Here is a 22,994-nt window from a genome sequence, read left to right as displayed (position 1 = left end):
TAAGCATCATCAGAGCCTGTTGGAAAATAGTGCCCATTGACTTGCTTGATGTAGGATTGCCACAAACCTTCAGTTTGCAAAATAAGACATTATCTGCAAAACACCATAAGGTGAAGAGCAATAAAATAAGGTGTGCCTGTAATGCTTTCTGTGAACACCTCATTTCCCTCTCTTCAGAAGTTCCATTTTCTAGCCTTCAGTCATTTTCTTATTACTCCTCTGAATTCTGCCATATTTTTATGCGCATTTACAAAATACGCCCCTCCACTACTGAGGAAAGGAAGGGAGAGAGATGGGGGAGAAGACACTAGAAGGGAGATACTAATACAAATACAGTTCAGGCTGTCAACATCATGTGATCAAACATCATGAAATGATGAATAACAAGGAAATGATGATGATCAACCATCGTCAAATATCAAAACCACATTGAACACAGTTGTAAACCTTCTGTAGAGGTAAGCTAGTAAATATTAAAAAACTGGGTCTCTGAAATAGAAAAACCCTCATTGGTAGCATTTACCAATTTCCACCATGTAATACTCCCACCAGGATGATTTCAAGGAACCCATGTGATGTCCACTGGTTCACTAAAATTCCTGACATTTTAACAATTGGCTTTCCGGAGTTGTTATTAACAGCTCACAGATAAGGCATTGGCTGGCAAATATTGCATTCTGATTTCTTAATTTCACTTTCTCTTTTGATACTAAGAAATAAGTACTTTTTAGGTGTCCATTTTACTTAGCTGTTTCTAAACAGATAATGAATTTGACCTTATGGGTGGAGTTAAATTACCCAAGAAATGAATAGTTCCAACCAACAAAAATTTCACTATTTATTTAGTCTATTGTATTTTTAAAACAAAAATTAATAGTTTAGGTCAACTGCTTCAAGATTAGAAAGAAATGTCAGATTGCTTTATTGTAGAGAGCCTTCTCACTTTTTTTCTCTAGAGTTCATATAATTGGAGTATTGACTCAAATCTAGGGGAACCATTTGTTCCCTTAAGCAACCTATAAACTGTGTTCCAGCTACCTGTAGCACACCTACCACAAACCAGGGCTGGCATTTTCCTTATGGCACACTGTTGTAATAAATAAGGCCATTATCTAAGGCAGAAAAAAAATGAGTACATATAAAACAAAGTTAAATAAAACAAATAAAAAAAACTATTAGAAGAACAATTAAAAGCCTTAAGCATCGCCCAACATGAAGAGGTGAGATGCAATAATATGCTTCTACCCTCTCTGAAGCAACCCTAGATCTGATTTTTAAAGTTGCTGTAAAATAAAATGTATTTAAATAATACATCTCCCATCCTTTCCAGCAGTGAGATGCTTGTCCCTTACCAATCTGGTTCTCAGCAGGCAGTCCAGCCTGATGAAGTATCAGCAAATGTCAGTTCCCACAGAGCAGTGCCACAGGGAGGCAACACTGAAGTGGCGACAGGCCTTTCAACCAACTATTTGTGCAAATTCAGTTTTTTTAATAGGGCTATGGTTGAGGACTGATGGGGATGTCATTGCCAATGAGTTTATCTCCCCATCGCCTGTGGAAACAGAAGGGAGTCGTGCTGCAGTGATATGGAGGCTTTAAGTTGAGGAGTTGTATGGATCTGGTCTTCAGGATATTTGTCTTCCTGTTTTCAAACAGTTCATATTCAAATTAGCTGTCATTTTTTTAGCACATAGCCATTGAAGGGAGCCCAAGAGGTGCTCTTGCCTGTATTCTTTCATCTTCTATAATGTCTTAGCTAAATCTTTAAAAATGAAGTTAATCCTGTTATATCACCTTATAACTCTCAATGACCTACTAATGCTTTCCGCCATGGAGTCAGAATTCCATAAAGTTTTAGGTCCTAAGGGCCCATCATCTCTCTGTTCCTAACATCACTTTGACTACGTTCACACATATCCCACATACTTTAGTCATTCCTCCAAGCACCCTGTGTTTTTAAAATGTGGTGCCATTGTCCATTACTCTTCCCGCTAATACATTTTTTTCTCCTTCCATTTTTATTGCCTGTTAAAGTTCTTCAAGGATTTTTATTTTTCAGTATATGGAAACTAACAAAAAAACTAAATCCCTTCTTTCCAATAATGGTGTGTTATAAGTGTCTGTTTGTACATGATTAAAGCTATCATGTGTTTTTTCATTCTCCAGCTCTTGATATACAAAGGACGCTCATTAAAGATATACTAGTCAATTAAAGAAAATTCTTAACAATTTAGTAAAGAAGTTTGGGATTAAAGTTTCATAGAAATAATCCACCAAGTTAAAAAAAAAAGACATGAAAAATGCAGTTTATGGTGCTGAAAAATATTCAGTAGCCTACACCGAACTGGGTTGTATTGTCAGGCCCTTTAAGATGAGATCAGTGGCAAAACTTCTTTGGTATCTATCCCATTTCTGAAAGCACTTTTCAAAAGAAGCTTTTCAGAGGATTAGAAGACGAACATCAGACAATGATGATGTTTTATTATTCTTTAGCTTTCTCACAAGATTTTAGATATATGTATTTCTGTACTCACCTCAATGTATGCAGTTTTTTATTTAAATATAACAGAACTGCCGTACAAAAGTGAATAAATATCTCTGGCTCTTATTTTCTATAACTAAAAGGATGGGATTCAAGTGGGTAAAATATAATATGTAATATTTATATAATAATATGTAATGCAATCTGTGCTACATAACACTAAATGGTAAATGTAGGCGTATGCTGTGCAGTGATAATACATCACCCAACACTCATGTGATCTAAGTGATGGAGTACCTATTCTGTGTTCACCATGCAATGTGGTTTCCACCATTTCACTCATTGAATCCTCAGAACAATTAATGGAGTTGGGTTTTCCCCATTTTACAAATGAGGAGACTGAATCTAGGGAGAATTGAGTAACTTATCCAAGGTAACTTATATATAATTAGTAACTGAGGACTAGATAATCAGTAAAGTTGATACAAACACTACATATTCATAAAAAAGATGATAGTTGTTAATATTAAATATTGTAGCCAACTGGTATAACATTTAAAGAAAAGAGAGAAAATTAAGATTCCATTGGGGGAAAAAACTGAATAGTCAAAAAGTTGAATTCAGGGCCGTCTCTTTATGGCTTCATATTTGTAGGTTTCAAAAACAGTGACTGATACAGACAAGGGTATTGTTGAAATGTCAAGTGCCAGAGCAGCCTATGCTCAATCTCAAGGTAGAGGGAGGGTGCTTTTTCTTGGTGGGTATGCAACTTGTTCAGCCTACCTCCACAGCCTAAGCTGCCTGCCATTCCACATCAGTAGTGATAGTTGTCTGTGGGACCTCAACTAGCCAGTGTACCTGCCTTTCCAACTGGTCAGAGCCTAGTGACAAATGCTGTAAACCAGAAGGTGATTGTAAGTCCTGTTCATCATCTAACATAAGTAACAACCAGAAGAACTTGGTTTATAATCTGCAGATGCCGAGTGCTCTTACTCTGTTTTTTTCTTACAGGGCTTCCCAAACTTAACTGTGTTTAAAATTCTTTTTATATGTTGGTAAATATAGCTGGCTGGCTGCCTATAGCAATCCATGATTACTCTTGCTGCTTGCTTCCAGAGCCCTGAATTGAATATCTGGCAGAGCGCAAAATAAATTATTATTCCCTCAAAGTGAGTCATCCAGAAGTTCTGCTGTCCAATGCACACACCTTTCAAACACACAAACACACACCCACACACACACATCCTTTGTACATTACTCGTTGGGCTCATGGTCCACTGTGCTTTGAAATTTGTACCTGCCTGTCCAACTGTATGGAGCCTGATGACAGATGCTAGGTTTGTAATTCCTTAATATTTAAATATTAGTGGCCCAGTGCACAAAATTTGTGCATGGGTGGGGGGGGGGGTCCCTCAGCCCAGCCTGCACCCTCTCCAATCTGGGACCCCTGGGGGATGTCCAACTGCAGGTTTAGGCCCAATTCCTGTGGGATCGGGCCTAAACCAGTAGTCAGATATTCCCCTCGTAATCCAGGACCGCTGGCTCCTAACTGCTCGCCTGCCTGCCTGCCTGATTGCCCCTAACTGCCTCTGCCTGCTGGTCTGATCACCCCTACCTTGCCCCCCTGCCAGCCTGATTGCTCCTACCTTGCCCCCCTATCAGCCTGATTGACCCTAACTTGCTCCCCTGCCAGCCTGATCACCTCAACCACCTCTGCCTCAGCCCCCGGCCTAAGCCACAGTCTGGCCTCCCTCTGCAGGAGGTGACCTGGTGGATCAGGGGAAGGCGTCACCCCCATCACCCCACTGCTGCTGCCACTGCCAGCCTGAGCCTGGGCCCTTCGCAGCTGCACCTCGGCCCTTCGCAGCCTCACATCCCCCAGCCTCACTGTGCATGTGCACACACCTGCTGCACATGCAGTCTCCTGCTGATCGGTCGTTACATGTGAGGGCATGATGACTATTTGCATATTAGCTCTTTATTATATAGGATAATGATCAGTATGACATGTGGGACATTTTATTTTTCTAAATTCCTTTTTGATGTGACTGAATCCAGATATCATTATATCATTATTAGGGGCCCAGTGCATGAATTTCTGCACCTTGAAAGGAACTGTAGGCTGCGAGGCTGCGGTGGGCACAGGGGCAGGTCTCGGCCCATCCTCCATGCTCCTGCCCCCGGCCCCTTCCGCCGCGGCCCCTGGTCCCCTGTCTGCCGGCAGCCCTGCTCCCGCCACTGTTACTCCTATGCACTGCCCCTGCTCGCACCCACTGATGACATGGAATGATTGGGGCCGGCACCAGCAGCAGGTGTGAACAGGGCTGTTGCTGTCAGTGGGTGCGAGAGGCAGCTGCTGGCCTCAATCGCCCCTCAGGAGCAGGGAGAGGTGGAGAAGCCTTGAGGGATGATTGGGGCTGGCAGCCGCCGCTCGCACCCATTGACGGTGCCGAGCAATCAGGGCTGGCACCGGGTGCCAGCAGCAAGTGCAAGCACCAAGTGGGACTGTGATGTGTGGGAACAAAGAATTTTCATTAACTACCAGGGGCTCACCGCGATGACAGCGACCAGTGCCCCGCCTTGGTATGATGCCCCCACTTAGCTACTCCATCATCCCACCACAACCAATGCCCGCCATGTACTGTGCATGCCCCCTGTTGTTTGGAACACGTCATAGCGATCAGTTGTTCAGTTGTTCCGCCTTTCAGTCTATTTGCATATTGGGGTTTTATATAACTAGCTGTACCAGTTAATAATGCGGATTTTTTTCAATAGATGGAGTTACACATATATTGATATATATGCGATTTGATATGTATGCTATTTTGTTGTATCGACAACAAGCTTCAAAAGTTCATGTCAAATTTTCTGCAGGTGTTAACATCATAGATATTTTTATGCTTAAAATGTTGAATTTCATGCCAAAAAAAGAGCATTTGCGAGAAGTTTTAATTCATTACTTTATTTTGAAGAAAAAGTTATTGTATACTTCAGGAAGCTTATGGTGAACATGCTCCATCTCAAGATACTTGTGAATGCTGGTTTAAATGCTTTAAAAGTGATGCTTTCTATGTGAAAGACAAAGAACATCCAAGTCAACTGAAAAAAAGTTGAAGACCAACAATTACAACCATTATTGGATGAAGATGCGTGTCAAATTCAATAACAACTTGCAGAAAGATTAAACATTGCTCAGCAAACAATTTCCGATCTTTTATAAGCAATGGAAAATATTTTAAAGGAAGGAAAATGGGTGCCACATCAACTGAACAAAAGACAAATGGAAAACCGAAAAGTCATCAGTAAAATGTTGCTTCAACGGCACAAAAGAAAGTCTTTCTTGCATCAGATTGTGACTGGCGATGAAAAGTGGGCTTATTTTGAGAATCCCAAATGCACAAAATCATGGGTTGATCCAGGTCAACCATCAGCATCGACTGCAAGGCCAAATCGCTTCAGAAAGAAGACAATGCTCTGCATTTGGTGGGATCAGGAAGGTGAAACTGTTAGTACCGACAACAAATAATCAATTTGAACCATGCTTTGATCTTAAAACGACCAGAATGTGCCAGAAGACAGGGCAAAGTAATTTTGCTTCATGACAACGCACCATCACACACTTCAAAACCAGTTAAAGACACGTTAAAAGATCTTGCCTGGGAGGTATTAACCCACCCACCTTATTCACCAGACTTTGCTCCTTCAGATTACCACTTGTTCTGATCAGTGGCACACACACTTTCTGAGCAGCACTTCAAAACATACGAAGAAGTAGAATATTGGGTCTCTGAATAGTCTGCCTCAAAACAAGGAAAGTTCTATTGGGATGGTATCCACAAATTACCTGAAAGATGGGGGAAATGTGTAGCTAGAGATGGACATTACTTTGAATAAAGCACTTTTGATGTTTCTCTTGAAATTATCGTGTTTTCTTTGATTACAAAATCCTCATTATCAACCGGTTAATGGTTAATCTGTATTATTAACTGGTTAATAGTTAATTTGCATTATTAACTGGTTAATAATTAATCTGCATTTTTAGCCAGTTAATAGTTAATCCGCATTTTTAAGTGGTTAATGACTAATCCGTATTATTAACTGGTTAATAATTAACCCAAATTATTAACCAGTTAATTAATCCACATCAGATCCTAAGAAGTCAAGGGAAACGCAGTAGTGTAGATGTGAGACCCATCAACATTGAGATGGGTTGGATGAGATGACTGCTGACACACAAAAGGGGAAAGCCCAGAAGACTATGAGCAGAAACTCGCTAAATTTCATGCATTAGGAGGATATAGAAAGGGAAACCAGTAAATGAGATCAAGATTTACTTAGAGCAGCTGTTACAAACCTGTAGCCTTAGAGCTATATTTGACTTGCAGATGTGTTTTGCAGAGCAGGCAAATTCCCTTTAAAATATGTTATTCAATATTAAAAATAGCAGAAAATGTAGAAATACTGGGCCCATATTCCTATGTTGGAATAAATGAGCTCAAACCTCTTGGGGGTGGGGGGTAGCCACTTTCCAGTTGGTCAAGGTCCCACCCACTCCTTGGAATTTCACCTGCTGAGACCCCACCTGCTTTCACCTGTGTGTTACTGGCCTGGCTCTGGGATCTGTGTTTGTGACTCCTGCTTCAGAAAGGTGGGAAAAGGTGAAAAGGAAATAGGAGAACTCAGATATTTCATTCCAGAGAAAGATGATTTTCAAGGGAAAAAAAAGATAATCACTCTCTCATATGCTGCTGCTTTAAAAGGAAAAGAAATAAATAAAGAATAAGCAAAGACTATGTGTTTTAAAACCTGGTAATTTTTAAAAAATATTCATTCAATGGATAGGAAATGACATGCAGGTTGAGATTAAAAAATGAATGGAAAGTTGGGAAGTAAAAATAACACCTGCAAAGTCTATAGCTTGACAACACAGGAAACAAAATCATTAACCCATTTCTTTCTCTGTCCAGAGAATGTTTAAAATATTTTTTGCTTCTTCAAGATACACAGTTCCTCCTGGTCAGCAGCCCATGCCCTTTGTCTGTTGATGAATCTTACTCATTCTTGAACCCTCTCAGTCTAGAAGGTCAGGTCCAATGGAATCAAGATAAGAATGATTCAGCCTGACCGGTTTGGCTCAGTGGATAGAGCGTCGGCCTGCAAACTGAAGGGTCCCGGGTTCGATTCCGGTCAAGGGCATGTACCTGGGTTGCGGGCACATCCCCAGTGGGGAGTGTGCAGGAGGCAGCTGATCAATGTTTCTCTCTCATTGATGTTTCTGGCTCTCTATCCCTCTCCCTTCCTCTCTGTGAAAAATCAATAAAAAATATTTTTAAAAAAGAATGATTCTGAATCCATGAGAGTTATTAATGTTGAAATAAAACCAAATACCTGCAACATTTAACTTTAAAAGAATATATACTAAATAGTTGTGCTGATAGATATTTGGAGAAGTAACCTTTTCATTCACTGTAGTTTTCTACTGTGAAGTTTTAACTTGTCTCCTATTCCCTTCCTCCCACATACACACATATACATATATTTATATTATGTATTCTAAGTCACAGTTTTTTGACATGTTAGCATCTCTAAAATTAGGAAGAGTTTCAAAACCCAGAGCAATATATAATTACCTTGTAACTTTCTAACATAGTCTATTTTCCAGGAACACAGTGAAGGAAACTGTCTGTGACTGTATTACAAATAATTTCTATCTCCTGGGTCCCGAAGGAGATAGACTATGAAGGGAAAATCAAATGAAATATGTGTATTAATTTTCAAACAGTTTGAAGTGGCTTGATTTTAAATGCCTGATTGATCATGATAGTTATTTCCAAGTTGGAATAGATGTCTGCCTGTTGGCTTCTGAGACAATAGTGATGCTGAGTTTAAGATATGTGTATTTGCTTTTTTTCTGTAATAAAAGTGACAGGCCCAAGAAACGGGGGGTGGGGGGGAAATTCTCCTGCTATTTTAAGATGCTGTGGAGCTCACTGTGTTTTTGTGCCATCATTAATCAATTGTCTGAAAATAGAGAAGGAAGGGAAGGAAGCCTGCAGACCACTTAATGTGCCTCACTTTAGCACAGCAGCAAAGATATCAGACTTCCTGGATGTCTGCCTTTGTGAGAGTCTCCACATAATTAATGTGTTTTGGAAGCTCAGTCTAAAAGTTTTCAAATCTGGAGGAAGAAGTTGTGTAATATCATTGAAATTGCCTATGTATTCCCACCAGGATAATGTGTGTCAGCTATTACCAGGAAATTATGTTTCATTATACTATAGAAACTGACAGATCTCCACTGTATATTTCAACTGTGTGTTGCTAAATTTTAACTTTAAGAGAATGCAATATGAGAGTGCTAACATGTTCATACATAGATCATTTCTGTAGAGAATGTCTATAACTTAAACTACGTGATCCAGCAATCGGATCTACAGCTCTAATGATCACATCATGATAAAATTGTTGAGTATTTTATGCTCTACAAAGCATTGACCTCTATTGTCTTGTTCAAACTTGGAAAATTATTTAAGGGAAACAAAGATCTCCAGTTAAGTATTACACTACTGTGGAAATAGTAAAGAAGCCAGTCCAAGTTATATTTAGTCTCTTAAAGTATTATTGCCAGCAATCTTCAATGATGTGTCTTTATGGTATCTGATGTACTATTTTAATTTTGCACTATCTTGGATTTCTATATGCTTTTTTAATTTTCTCTATTAGAAAGTAAGACAATTCTGGTTGAAAACAAAGGAAAAGGCTATACATTAGATGAAGAATGGTTTTACAAATGCAATGCAAATGTTTGCAAAATCCACCCTTTGCAAAATGGCACATTTCCACTCACTTAGTATTCAAGTACATTATCCACCTGACAAGATAGTAAAATATCTCACTCATCTGTTCAGGGCTAATTTTTCACATTTTAATAATTGTATTAGTCCCTAGAAATGCCTTTTAAAACTTTACAAAGAGTACTAATAACTTATTTAAGATTAATTACATGTCAGCTTTGAGGTCAAAGAGTTTGACTGGCTTTTAGTTATCTGAATTAAAATGCATCTGCTCTGAAAAGAAGGCATAGTATTAAAATTCTGTCCTCTTTACCAGCCTTAAGTTCTTATTTATTTAAAAAAATAGACATAAACATTAACTCATGTCATTGACAACAACTAAATGAGAAGGAGATGGCACAATGAATGCTGGTAAAGAAATTTGATACAGAAGGATATTTTCAAGGGAAGACAATTACCTCCTGAACCTATGTAACTTAGTTTGCTAACTGGAGAACCAATAAGAAGTAGGCCACTTATGACAAGTCTTCTCTGTCTAAAATCCTCATGTTGGTGTCAAGGAGCATAACCTTGAAATTTAGTTGAGCAAGAATCCTATATAATAAAAGGCTAATATGCAAATAGACCAAACGGCAGAATGACCGGTTGCTATGATGCGCACTGACTACCTGGGGGCAGACGCTCAATGCAGGAGCTGCCCCCTGGTGGTCAGTGTGCTCCCACAGGGGGAGCACCGCTCAGTCAGAAGCCGGGCTCACAGCTGGAGAGCGCAGCAGTGGTGGAGGGAGCCTTTCCCACCTCCGTGGCAGTTGGACACCCCCCAAGGGCTCCCGGACTGCATGAGGGTGCAAGCTGGGCTGCAAGACACCTCTTCCCCCCCCCCAAGTGCACAAATTTCGTGCACTAGGCCTCTAGTTTGGGAATAAGAAAATAAATGAAAAATAGATATCTGAATGGAAAATTGGGGGATTTTGAGAAGTATAAGGTAAAAGCAAAGGGAAAGAGAAGAAAGGTCTAAAGGACTCTGTTTTGGTTTTTAACTAATTCTGACTTAAATGTGTCTATAGAGGCAGCAAAAAATGAATAATAACAAATGTAGAAGAAAAAACTAGCAATAAAATTGTTTGAATCAAAACTATTTAAATTTACATTAATGCATTTTGAATATGACCTCTGGTGAATTATATATCCATTTCCTTTCATTTTCCTCCTTTCAGATTAGAAAATGGATTATTGTGAGGATCAGGGTGACTATGTAAAAATAGCTACATGAGTCTTCCTATGGTAGATCCTAAATAACTAGTAACTCTTATTAGGACAATTAATTTTCTAAAATTCCAGATATTGTTTTCCAAGAACTATTAGTGGTTTTTTTGTTTAAAACTTTTAGTTTTAATAAAAAAAATAAAGATAGTCTGGTGAGGGGTGCTATGTTAGCATGATTTTGCAAATCTCTGTGGTCATTTTCACTACCAATTTGGGAAAATTAGTTTCTCTGTCTTTCCAAGGGTATATTTCTCTCATCATAGGTTCTTGTAGCCCAACCTCAAAGGCTGACTCCTTTCCTTTCTCTCTCTTTTTTTTAATATATTTTTATTTAGTTCAGAGAGGATGGGAGAGGGAGAAAGAGATAGAAGCATCAATAAGAGAGAATCACTGACTGGCTGCCTCCTATACAACCCCCACTGGGGATTGAGCCCACAATCGGGACGTGTGCCCTGACCTGGAATAGAACTGTGATCTCCTGGTTCATAGGTTCATGCTCAACCACTGAGAAACCTGGTTGGTGACTCCTTTTCTTTCTTCATAAGAAAAATGCTTTGGGGAAAATTATATTCCTCCTTGGAATTCTGTAACTTAACAGAGAGACTTTGCCAGTCAGCGTTGCCAGTTTTCCCTTGGTCCTGGCACACAAAACAAGAACTGGTTTCCAAGGGAAAGCATGCAGTACTCTGTATGCAAAGTAGTATTTTTACATAGCTCTGAATGTCACATCCAAATGTAAAGCTGCCTGTTGCCTCAAGTGTGAAATTCATTCTCCTTTAAGTTTTGTGTTTCTTTGCAACTGCTGATGCTGGTATTTGGGGATTGCTGGGCAGGGGAAGCACATATGACAGGGTTTAAAGCAGTAATGACTGTGACCTCTCCAGCTGTTACCTCTGTCTCCAAGAAGGAGGTTTATGTGGAAGCTACCCCTGGGCCAAACCAGTAAGTCAAGGGAATGGACATGTTTATTTTTTGTCTTGATGTTATTTTACAATCTCTTCCAGGTTGTAGATTTTTCAATATGTCGTCATCACCAGTGTTTTGGGAGAGCCCATGTTTAAAATGACATGGTATCTTTTATCATTTGAACTCAAATATATAATAGATTGGACATCCAGTTATTTTCAGATTTCTCTACCTGAGAGCAGTCTGCTGAGTGATTAGAGTTTGGTTTTTAGGAAGAATGTTAGGATGTTTATCTTTGCTCACTGATAGAGTAGTATCCTGGGACCAATGTCCCAGTTGGTAATTGTCCATGAGGATTTAAAGATACTAACCAGTTTTCTAAATGCATTTTGTCTTGAGTTTTGAGGTTGATTTCCGTTCAGAGTGCCAGTTGAGGATAATAAGGCTACTAGAAGTCTGCCTATTCGTCGTGATGCCATACAGTTTCCATCTGGGTCCAGGTAGCCCGTGCCTGGATCCCTTTTCATCTTCCCACTGCTCTCCTGTAATGGCTGCTGCTCCTTTAAACTATCTTTTCTAATGCAGAGGGTCAATGACAAGAAACTAGTGTCTCTGAGGTTATATCCAGACATCCCATTTAGGGAAAGCACCTAATTAGAAATCTGGATTTTTAAATCTATTCATTGTCATAATTGTATGAAGTGCTGAGATCTATATCTCACATGAGAATAGCAAAAATGAGAATAAGCGCTATAATCAAGGACCACAAAAGGAATGTAAAAAAGTATCCTTTATTTAGAGAGGGAAGTTATTCACCATAATGATGGGCAAGATTGTGTAGTTATTCCTGTGCAACACACTTCCTTACAATGTAATGACACAAAGCAACCACTATTTATTATTTCTCCAGGATTCATGGATAGTTGGAAAGTTGTGCTGGTCTGGACCATACTCAGTAGACTCCCTCATGTATCTGCGGTCAGCTGGTAGGTCAGCTCGAGCTGGACTAATCTCAGAACTGGCACACCGTCCTTCTGCTGCAGACAAAGCAGTCACAAGACCATCCATGATGCAAGGGGTGGAGACATAAGCTTTGCCATTTGAAGAGAATCACATTGTAAAGGACAGGGATATAGGGCTAGGAGAACTGGGGACATTTGTACAATGTATGGACCACAATTGCTTTCTCAGATTATGAGGGGCAATATTGACACCCCTTCCCATATTAGATCTTACCAACTCTTTTATTCCATATTTCAAAAGTGAGATGTGAGGCTTTGAATAACCTCTAGCCCTCATTGAAGTTAGCATTTGACAAAAATAACTAGATAGCTCCATATTGTTGTTTTGTGCTAGTTAATATACATTTCTACAACACTTGGATTAATACATATATATTTCTTCATTAATTGGTCTTGATTTTTAAATTGGTCTCTTCTGAAAGTGTTTCTTCTTTTTCCTCCTTTCTTTTCCCTTTCATATAAATGTATATGTATGTATATGAATATATATGTGTGTGTGTATATGTGTACACACACACACACACACACACACACACACTTTTCCTCTGCCCATCTGCCAGCATGCCAGCATCCTTGCTTTAATTTGGCCCTCTGAGGCACCATCTTCACTACTGATTATTCTAAAGGTCACTGCCCAAGGAGGAGGAGATGTTATCTGCCTCACCAGATAACACTGCCAAAGAGTTACTCTACAGAGGCTGGAGATGTTAATAAGAGGTTTATACGCCCTTCGTGTGGTAGTTCTAACAGAAAATCCATAGGCTCAGCCATAGGGGGCTTAAAATCTGGTCCGTAATTTTGCACCTGGGGTAGCTGCATTTATAATCCTCCATCGCTACAGTGTTGTCATCCACATTAAGAATTTAATGAGCACCAACAGGCCTAGTTATGTTCGGCACACAGAGGTAGCCATATCCCCTTCCCAGCAAGCTGTTGCATGATTACAGGGTGCCTGGTGCGCACGAGGACCTGGGACCTCCCCATTTTTACTGACTTCATAAATCTACACACAGACCTCACTTTGGGGCTCATATTATTAAGAGGAGACTACAGAGGAAAAATAAACCCCATTTGGTCAAGTAAATGGTATGCCTGCTTCTGTAGCTACCCATGGTTTATTACTGCTCTGTGTTATTTCCAGCAGTGATCAGAGGGGACCTCTAAGACATCTGAAACTGCTGATGTCTCTTGGGCAGTTTCAGAATAATACAGATTATAAATAATTCTGCCTATGTACCCTATGTCTTTAGGATTCCTTTTGCCTACTGAATATGATGTTGGCTGTGGGTTTGTCATATAAATTCCTTTAGGAATATTTGTATGAAAACGGGCTATTTGGATATTTGTCCCCTGGGAGAGCTTTTGCCGAGTCTCCCCCCCGCCCCCCAAAGTCAGAATGACCTGTTGTCCATGCCGTAATCATTTCCAGAGCCAAGAGAAGATTTGTGAACTGTAGTGAGGGACACACCATAGGAAGATAAACTTCTAAGAAACCTTTGTGATCTTGCTGAAACTTGCTTGTTGTTTGTTTGCTTGTTTTTAATCGTGTTTGTTCATTGAGGATTCAAAGTTGGCTTTTGGAACTGCAATTCAGGGTGTAAGTGTGGGAGAGTGTTCACATTAAAGTGACATTTTATTGTACAACAGGTGCATGCCTTTTATGGATATCCCCTCTCTGTGTGCAACAGAAGTTACGTATTAGAATCAGTAAAATATATGATCCCTTTTAGTTAATATTGTTTTTATCCTCCAAAGACATTTAAAATATGAGCTGCTATATTCAGGCTTTACTTTTTGTCTACTACCATTTTGAGGGAAATTTTTTTTAAGAAGTATCAAATACCACATGAATGTGCAGTTAAACAATGGTTTCTATTTGGAATGCAGAAATGTGAGTATTCACCAAGGTTTGCAAAACCACCTGTACAATTTTATTCCAGCATTTTACAAAGTGTTTTACTGAAATATCTGTTAAAAATACAACTCCATGGCCCTTTGTCAGTTCTGCTGAGTCAGACCCTGAGAGTAGAGGTGTGGTGTCTCCACGTTAAGTCAATCACTTTGTTATTTCTTATGCTATTAAAGTTTGAGAAACACTGCTGAGTTTATCTCAGAATTCAATTTGAATATTTTTTAAAATTGAAATCATTATTTTTTATTGAATTTACTAGGGTGACATTGGTTAATAAAATTATATAGGTTTCAGGTGTACAAGTCTATAATACCTCATCTGTATATTGTACTGTGTGTTCACCTCCTAAAGTCAAGTCCCCTTCCATCACCATCTATCCCCTCTTTACCCTCCTCTACCTCCCTGCACCCCTTTTTCCTCTGATGATCACCATACTGGTGTCTGAGTCTATGAGTTTGTTTTTTGATTAATCCCTTCACCTTTTCCACCCAGCCCCCCATCTCCCCTCCCTTCCCCTCTGACAGCTGTCAGTCTGTTCTCTGTATCTATGATTCTGTTTCTATTTTGTTTGCTAGTTTATTTTGTTCATTAGATTCCACATATACCAGTAAGTGAAATCATGCGGTATTTGTCTTTCTCTTACTGGCTTATTTCGCTTAGCATAATACTCTCCAGGCCAATCCACACTGTTACAAAAGGTAAGATTTCCTTCTTTTTTTTTTTAACTGCCGAGTAGTATTTCATTGTTTAAATATACCACATTTTTTTATCCACTCATCTTCTGAAGGTCACTTGGGCTGCTTCAAAAATTTGACTATTGTAAATAATGCTGCAATAAATGTAGGAATGCATATATTCTTTCGAATCAGTTTTTTGGGTTTCTTAGGTTATATTCCCAGAAGTGGAATTGCCTGGCATTTCTCGGATGATTAGTGACATTGAACATCTTTTTTATATGTCTATTGGCCATTTGCATGTCCTCTTTGGAGAATTGTCTATTCAGGTCCTTTGTCCATTTTTTAATTGTATTCTTTGTTTGTATTTTGTTTTGAGTTTTATATGTTTTTTTAATAAATTTGGATATTAACCCCTTATCAGATGTATCAGTGAATATGTTCTCCCATTCAGTGGGTTGTCTTTTCATTTTGTTGATGGTTTCCTTTGCTCTAAAAATCTTTTTAATTTTATTTAGTCCCATTTGTTTATTTCTCTTTTGTTTTCCTTTCCCAAGGAGATATATTGGCAAAAACATTTGACAAGAGAAGTGTGAGATTTTACTGCCTATTTTTCTTCTAGGATTTTTATGGTTTTGAATCTAACATTTAAGTATTTAATCCATTTTGAGTTTATTCTTGTGTGTGGTACAAGAAGGTGGTCTAGTTTCTATATTTCTTCCTTCCTTCCTTCCTTCCTTTCTTCCTCTCTCTCTCTCTCTCTCTCTCTCTCTCTCTCTCTCTCTCTCTCTCTCTTTCTCTCTCCTCTTTCTTTATCTCACACATCTGTCCAATTTTCCCAGCACCAATTATTAAATAGACTATCTTTACCCCATTCTATGTTCTTGCCTCCTTTATCAAATATTAAATGACCATAAAGATGTGGGTTTATTTCTGGGTTCTTTATTTGGTTCCATTGATCTATATGTCTGTATCCTCTGTCTTGATTACTATGGCTTTATAGTATAGTTTGATATAAGGTAGCATGATTCCTCCAACTTTGTTCTTTTTCAAGATTTCTGTGGCTATTTGGGGTCCTTTATGGCTCCATATAAATTTTTGGAATATTTATTCTAGTTTTGTGAAATACACATTGAATCCATAGGTTGTGTTGGGTAGTATGGACATTTTAATGATGCTAATTCTTCCTATCCATGAATACAGAAATGATTCCACTTATTTGTATCTTCTTCAAGTTCTTTCTTCAGTGTTTTATAATTTTCCAAGTACAGGGCTTTTACGTTTATGGTTAAATTTATTCCTAGGTGTTCTATGCAGTTGTAAATGGGATTGTTTTCTTAGTTTCCTTTTTGATCATTATTGGTGTAAAAATGCAACTGCTTTCTAGATATTTATTTTGTATCCTGCTACTTTACTGAATTCATTTATTAGGTCTAGTAGTTTTTTTGGTGGAATATTTAGGTTCTCTATATACAGTATCATGTCATATATATATATATATTAGAACAACCAAATAACTGTTCGTTATGACATGTGCTGACCACAAGCCAGCTAGCAGGTGTCAGCAGGATGGTGGAGCAGGTGAGTGGGAGCGCCAGACCAAGGTGGGGTCATCGGGGCAAGCTTCTGGTTGTTACTGAAAATTCTTTGCTCCCACACGCGTGGTCCCTCCAGGCACTTGCACCTGCTGCCAGCACTGGCCCACTCTCACCCGCTGCCGGCGCTGGAGCTGCTACTCACAACTGCTGCTGGCGCCCGGTGCCAGCCCCTATTGCTAGGTGCCATCAGCAAGTACGAGCAGTGGCTTCTCCACCTCCCCCTGCTCCTGAGAGGCGATTAGGGCAGCAGCCGCTGCTCACACCCGCTGATGATGCCAGCCCCACTTGCACCCACTGCTGCGCTGGCCCCAATCTCTCTGCGCTATCAGTGGGTGTGAGCAGCATCAGCAGGAGCGGGGCAGCCAGCAGACAGGGGACTGGGGGCAGCAGTGGGAGGGGCCAGACAGGGCACAGAGGAGGGGCCAAGACCCACCCCTGTGCCCACTGCAGCCTCGCAGCCCACAGTTCCTTTCAAGGTGCATGAATTGGTGCACTGGACCCCTAGTCTGCAAATAATGATGGTTTCACTTTTCCTTTCCACTCTGAATGCTTTCTATTTCTTGTCTGATTGCTGTGGCCAGGACTTCTGGTACTATGTTGAATAAGAGTGGTTAAAGTGGACATCCCTGTCTTGTTCCTGATTTTAAGGGAAATGCTTTTAATTTTTGCCAATTGAATATGATGTTGGTGGTGGGTTTGTCATATATGGCCTTTATTACATTAAGGTATGTTCCCTTTATTCCCACTTTGCTGAGAGTTTTTATCACAAATGGGTGTTGGGTTTTATGAAATGCCTTTTCTGCATTTATTGATGTGATCATGTGATTTTTATCTTTCATTTTCTTTATGTGGAATATCACATTTATTGACTTGCAGCTAGGTACCAACTTTGCATCTCCTGGATAAATCCCACTTGATCATGGTGTATGACCTTTTTAATGTATTGCTGGATCCAGTTTGCTAATATTTTGTTGAGGATTTTAGCATCTATGTTCATCGGGGATATTGGCCTAAAATTTTATTTCTTTGTAGTGTCTTTGTCTGGTTTTGGAATTAGGATAATGCTGGCCTCATCAAATGAACTTGAGAGTATTGAGAGTCTTCCCTACACTTGAATTTTTTGGAATAGTTTGAGAAGGACATGTGTTAGTTCCTAGACTGTTTGGTAAAATTCACCTGTGAAGCCATCTGGTCCAAGACTTCTGTTTGTTGGAAGTTTTTATTATTGCTTCAATGTCATTAGTTGTAATCTGTTTGTTCTGATTATCTCATTCTTCATGATTTGGTTTTAACAGATTGTACATTTCTGGAATCTATCCATTTTATCTGGATTGTCTAATTTGTTAGCATTTGGTTGTTCATAGTATTTTCTTACAATCCCTGAAAGGTTTTTTTGAATGAGTAAACTGACTCTACACTGTATTTGGAAAAGTAAAGATCTAAGAATAAATAAGACAATCTTGAATGAGAACAGAGATAGAGAACTGTCATAACTAGATAAAACTATATTAATTAAGATAACATAGTATTGGCTCATATACAGGTAAATAGACCAATGGTACATAATAAAAAATTCAGAAAAAATAACCCTCTTATACAGAGTCAATTGATTTATGACAAAGATCATCCTACAGTGCTGTGGGTATATAATGGTCTTTTCAATAAATGATACTGGGTCTTTTGAATATTTATATAGGGGGAAAAAACTTCACTCAAACCTCATACCACACACACAAATTAAAATGTTTTAAGTCTAAGAGTACAAAGATATGTATCTTTTCTAAAAACATGGTATTATTTTTATCAGAGAACTATATTTTTATTTGTTTTTGCTTTAGCTATCTAAAAAGTCACAGATAAAGTATGTCTGATCACAGTAATTTTATGTTATCTAGGGATTTTGGCACAACCCTATTGTCTATTTTATTGCATGGCTCTTATTCTTTTCATCCTTGCTTTAATGATTCTATTTTATGGGTTTTTCCTTTTTGTATTAAGTTATTTTAAATCCTTTTTTGGAACTAGACATTGACTAAATCAATGAAGCGAGTTAAACTTCTTTTGAAATTTGGAAGCCTGATTGAATTGTCAAAAAGAGTGATAGCTCATATAGGAATCCCAGTAATTGAGCTTTGATAAAATTATAACTGTCCAGCACCATATTGCTAATACATATTGTGCATAGAAATATTACATGGAATGTTCTTTAAATGTTAACATATGTGTCAGTATTAAAAATAAGCAGCATTTACATGGAGAAAGAATTTACTTTTTATAAACTGCCTGCAATATATGCTTGAGGGAAAAAATAGATCATTTGTTCCTCTTAGTCCTCATATGGGAGGAATATGTAGGGAGAAGGAATGACTGGTTTGAAGGTAGGAAGTATAATACTGCCAAGTCTTTCAAATCCTGCTAATGAGTAAGAAAGAGCACAGGCTTTAGAGCTACCAAATGGACCTACATAGGAATCCCAGCACTGCCATTCATGACTGTGTAGTCCATGGACAAGTCACTTGACTCTTCTTAAACCTCAATGTCTTTATATCTACAGTGGGGATAATAATACCTACCTCCTATAGGCTTGGCTTCATAAATGGCTGAATGTATGCATGAGACTGATTTTGCTGCAGAGTGTAGTTTTTCTAAATCTTAATATCCATCCTTTGAAAACTTGATCTTGAGATTCTGGAAGAGAATAAAATGTGTACACCTGTATGAAACGAGCTGGCTGAATACAGACTAGGTCAACTAGGAGAGCAGGTTAAAAACCCCAATGACGTGGGGCACGTAAGAGATTCTGAAGCGTGTGTGTAGCCCATGAATTGCAATGAGGACCTGGGGAGTTGTAACCTCTGAAACCGTAGATGCTGTTGCTATCTGTGAAGCCCTACAGCGCAGGCAGGCAGGCTGTCTGAGATCCCATTCCACCCACCCACGTGGCAATAAAGTGCAGCATGTGTTCCCACATCAGAGCGATAACTCCATCCTCCAAGTAACATTTTCATGACCTCTAGTCTGCATTTGGGGAGATCATTTTAGACCTCGAGTCTTACCTTTTTCTAGGTTAAGATACCTCCCCCCCTCAGATTCCTGCATTTGAGTAAATCTCTGTCATAGCATACTTCCCAGAGGGCTTTCTTTTCTGTTTGTTTTGTTTTTGTTTTTGTCTGATTCAGAATGCCCAGAGGGAACCTTTGATCCAAAATGTAAGCTCAGCAGCCAAAACCAGTATGGGGATGGATGCCTGTGATGGTGTGAGAAGTCTGCTCATGTTTAGGAGGATGCATAGGGACAGTTTGTGGAAAAAGTAATGTTTCTGTTTTCCCCACTTTAATCTGGTTGGTAATGTTTCCAGGTCTCATCATTTTGGGGCAAAGGCAGATTTTGTCAGCAAATTGGAACCTATGGTGCGTGACGTTTCTAGGTTCTTTGTTTCCCTCTGTTGACATCTCTATTGGCATTTGCAGTGGTTTTACTATACTATTTTCATTGGGTGACCAGAAGCACCATATCCATATGCAAACAAGAAAGCATTTTCAATATTTAATTTTAAGTCATTCCTCCCCCCTCTTCCTCAGGAATCTGCCATTTCTGCCGACAAGACATAGTATTTTGTTATAAGACAAGGAGTGAAATAACATAATATGTCCTTCACTTTGACAGGACCTTGTTCTCCTAAGAATTCTCTACTCCTTGTATTATATTGGGGTTATATACATTGCAAAGTATGGATTAATAGCTACACAGCCAAATTAAAATACACCTAAGACTTAATACCATCTTAAAGTCTCGCTATAGAAAGAAAAATTCTGAGTAGATACTTCAGGGAACTAATCTAGCAAAGTTCAATTTAACTTGCTTTTGGGGAGCATATAGGCATGCAAATATCTAAAATTAAACAATGCTAGAGAAAAAATAAATTCACTTTTCAAAAATGATTGCAGTCTAGACGTGAATTTGCTATCACACAGTAATCTGCTAAGCTGAAGCAGAGTTATTTTGGATTGAATTTGTTACATAGCTCATGCATGAAATGATCTGTTGCTTGCTCTTGTGAAGTTGTTTTCACACTACGAAACGGCAGAGGGAAAATGTATTCTATCTGAGGCATTGTGAAAATATTGAAAGCTCTGACTGATGTTTTTTGTATAGGTATCTGTCTACAACTTGTCATTTAGACTTTAAGGGCCAATCATTGTTAAGCCAAAATTGCAGATGCTTAGCTTTCAGAATGATCTCTGGGTGCATAATGGATTCAGAAACTCAACTCTGACACCATGAAACTGTCACTCACGTGGTGACACTGCCACCGTGTGGTTGTGAAGATCCCTTTCAATTTTTTTTTAAAACAACTACTATTTAAATGGTCTCTTAGTTACCAAAAGGAAATTAAAATAATCTAAGTATTGTCTCTGTTTTTCTTGTTTGTTTATCCTCTGTTAGAATTCGACAGATAGCCTATGGGTTTTCACAGGTGGCTGAACAGGGAATAGCAACCTAGAGGTAGCAGTACAGGTACTTATTTTAATAATTCTGCATAATTTGTCAGGGATTCAGCTTCTGCCCAGCAAATGCCATCCAGATCTTGCTAAGAGGTACTACCTTCACTCGCCTTGTCTGTAAAAATCTGGCATTTACAGTATCCAGAACTATCTAAGAAATTCTCTATGCATATTTAGAGGCAAGTGGATCTCAAACTGAAGCCCCCAGACCAGTAGCATCAGCATCCCCTGGGAACTTGTCACAAATGCAAATTCTTTGGCTCCAACCCACGTACTGAATCAAAAACTCTGGAGGGGGACCCAGATACCTGTGTTTTAACAAGCCCTCCAGGTGATTCAGATGCTTGCTAAAGTTTGAGAACCACTGCTATGAACAATCGCACCTGTCCTGGTATAGCTTAACATTAGACAGAGCTAAATTTAGCAAGGCCTGCTTCAGACTTCTGAAAAAAATTCCAAAAGAAAATGGAAAAGGGTTCCAGGACTTCCTAAGAATGTGGGATCCCAGCACCCTGAAGCCCTTCCTGGGAAGAACGACATGATCATGTGTGAGGGGTCCCGTTCCCATCAGCTGCTGTTTCTCTTTCACTTCACCTGAAGGAGATGCTGTGATCAATAAGGAATAGCTTTCAGCCTTTGGAGCATACAGGAGCAGCGGTCTATCTCTGGATGTTATATATAAGGCCACTTTTTCAGGTCAGGCATTAAAAATACAATTTTTAAGAAAGGAAGCTAAAAATTTGAAAGCTCTAAGAGATGTTAAGGACTATTGGGATGACCTGAGGATTCACTTGCTGTCACAGAGGCCAGCCACGGAGCTGCCCACCTCCACGGCCTGTGGCCACGCAGGAGAGTTGGCCACAGGCTGCCGGAATGTCTGATTATTTTCAAGACAAGCCAGAAATCAGAATTTTATGTGAAATATTCCAATTTTTAAATGTAGATTCAATTTTAAGTTCATGTTTAGTTTAAAAAATGAAAACATATCTACCTGTTTGACTCAATCTACTGGACCTCTGGATTCTGATCTCTGGGATAAACAAAAAAAGTGGTAGGTGTTAACCTCAACACAAGCTATGACCTCATGTCTTGTATTTAAGTGATTTGTGCCCATGTATTTTCACCTCTATATGTGCAAATACATATATACAAAGCATGGACATCCAATGTTCCTATACCCAGGAAAAATATTCTATTCAGCAATGAAGTAGCTTTGAACGGAATAAAGGTCAAGACTACATTAAACTAAAAAGCTTCTGAACAGCAAAAGAAACCATCAACAAAATGAAAAGGGAACCCACGGTATGGGAGAACATATTTTCCAATGATACATCTGATAAGGGATTAATTTCCAAAATATATAAAGAAGACAAACAATCCAATTTAAAAATTGGCAAAGGAACTGAACAGGCACTTCTCTAAAGAGGACATACAGATGCCCAACAGGTACATGAAAAAATGCTCAATGTCACTAATCATCATAGAGATGCAAATTAAAACCCAAATGACATGTTACCTCACACCTGCCAAAATGGCTTCTATCAGTAAATCAACAAACAACAAGTGCTATTGCAGAGCCCTATTGCATTGTAGTGGGAATGTGGACTGGTACAGCCACTGTGGAAAACAGTATGGAGCTTTCTCAAAAAAATTAAATATAGAACTGCCTTTTGACCCAGCCATCCTACTTCTGGGAATGTATTCTAAGAATCCCAAAACACCAATCAGAAAGAATATATGCACCCTTATGTTCATAGCAGTGTTGTTTATAATAGCCAAGATGTGGAAACAGCCTAAGTGCCCATCTGTAGATGAGGGGATAAAAATGATGTGTT

At 39.0% G+C, this 22,994-nt stretch overlaps 1 protein-coding gene across 1 annotated transcript in view; it reads left to right on the top strand.

Moving 5' to 3' along the window:
* Positions 1-22,994, top strand: part of MEGF6 (multiple EGF like domains 6) — a 172,777-nt gene that overhangs the window by 90,925 nt on the left and 58,858 nt on the right. The window contains exon 15 of the mRNA XM_023753913.1: positions 3,137-3,215. Within this exon, the coding sequence (XP_023609681.1) occupies positions 3,137-3,215 (79 nt within the window). The remainder of the gene's footprint in view (positions 1-3,136; positions 3,216-22,994) is intronic.

The sequence above is a fragment of the Myotis lucifugus genome, unplaced genomic scaffold (assembly GCF_000147115.1).
Source record: "Myotis lucifugus unplaced genomic scaffold, Myoluc2.0 scaffold_53, whole genome shotgun sequence".
NCBI classification, from domain to species: domain Eukaryota; kingdom Metazoa; phylum Chordata; class Mammalia; order Chiroptera; family Vespertilionidae; genus Myotis; species Myotis lucifugus.
This window is presented reverse-complemented; position numbering and strand designations above follow the sequence as displayed.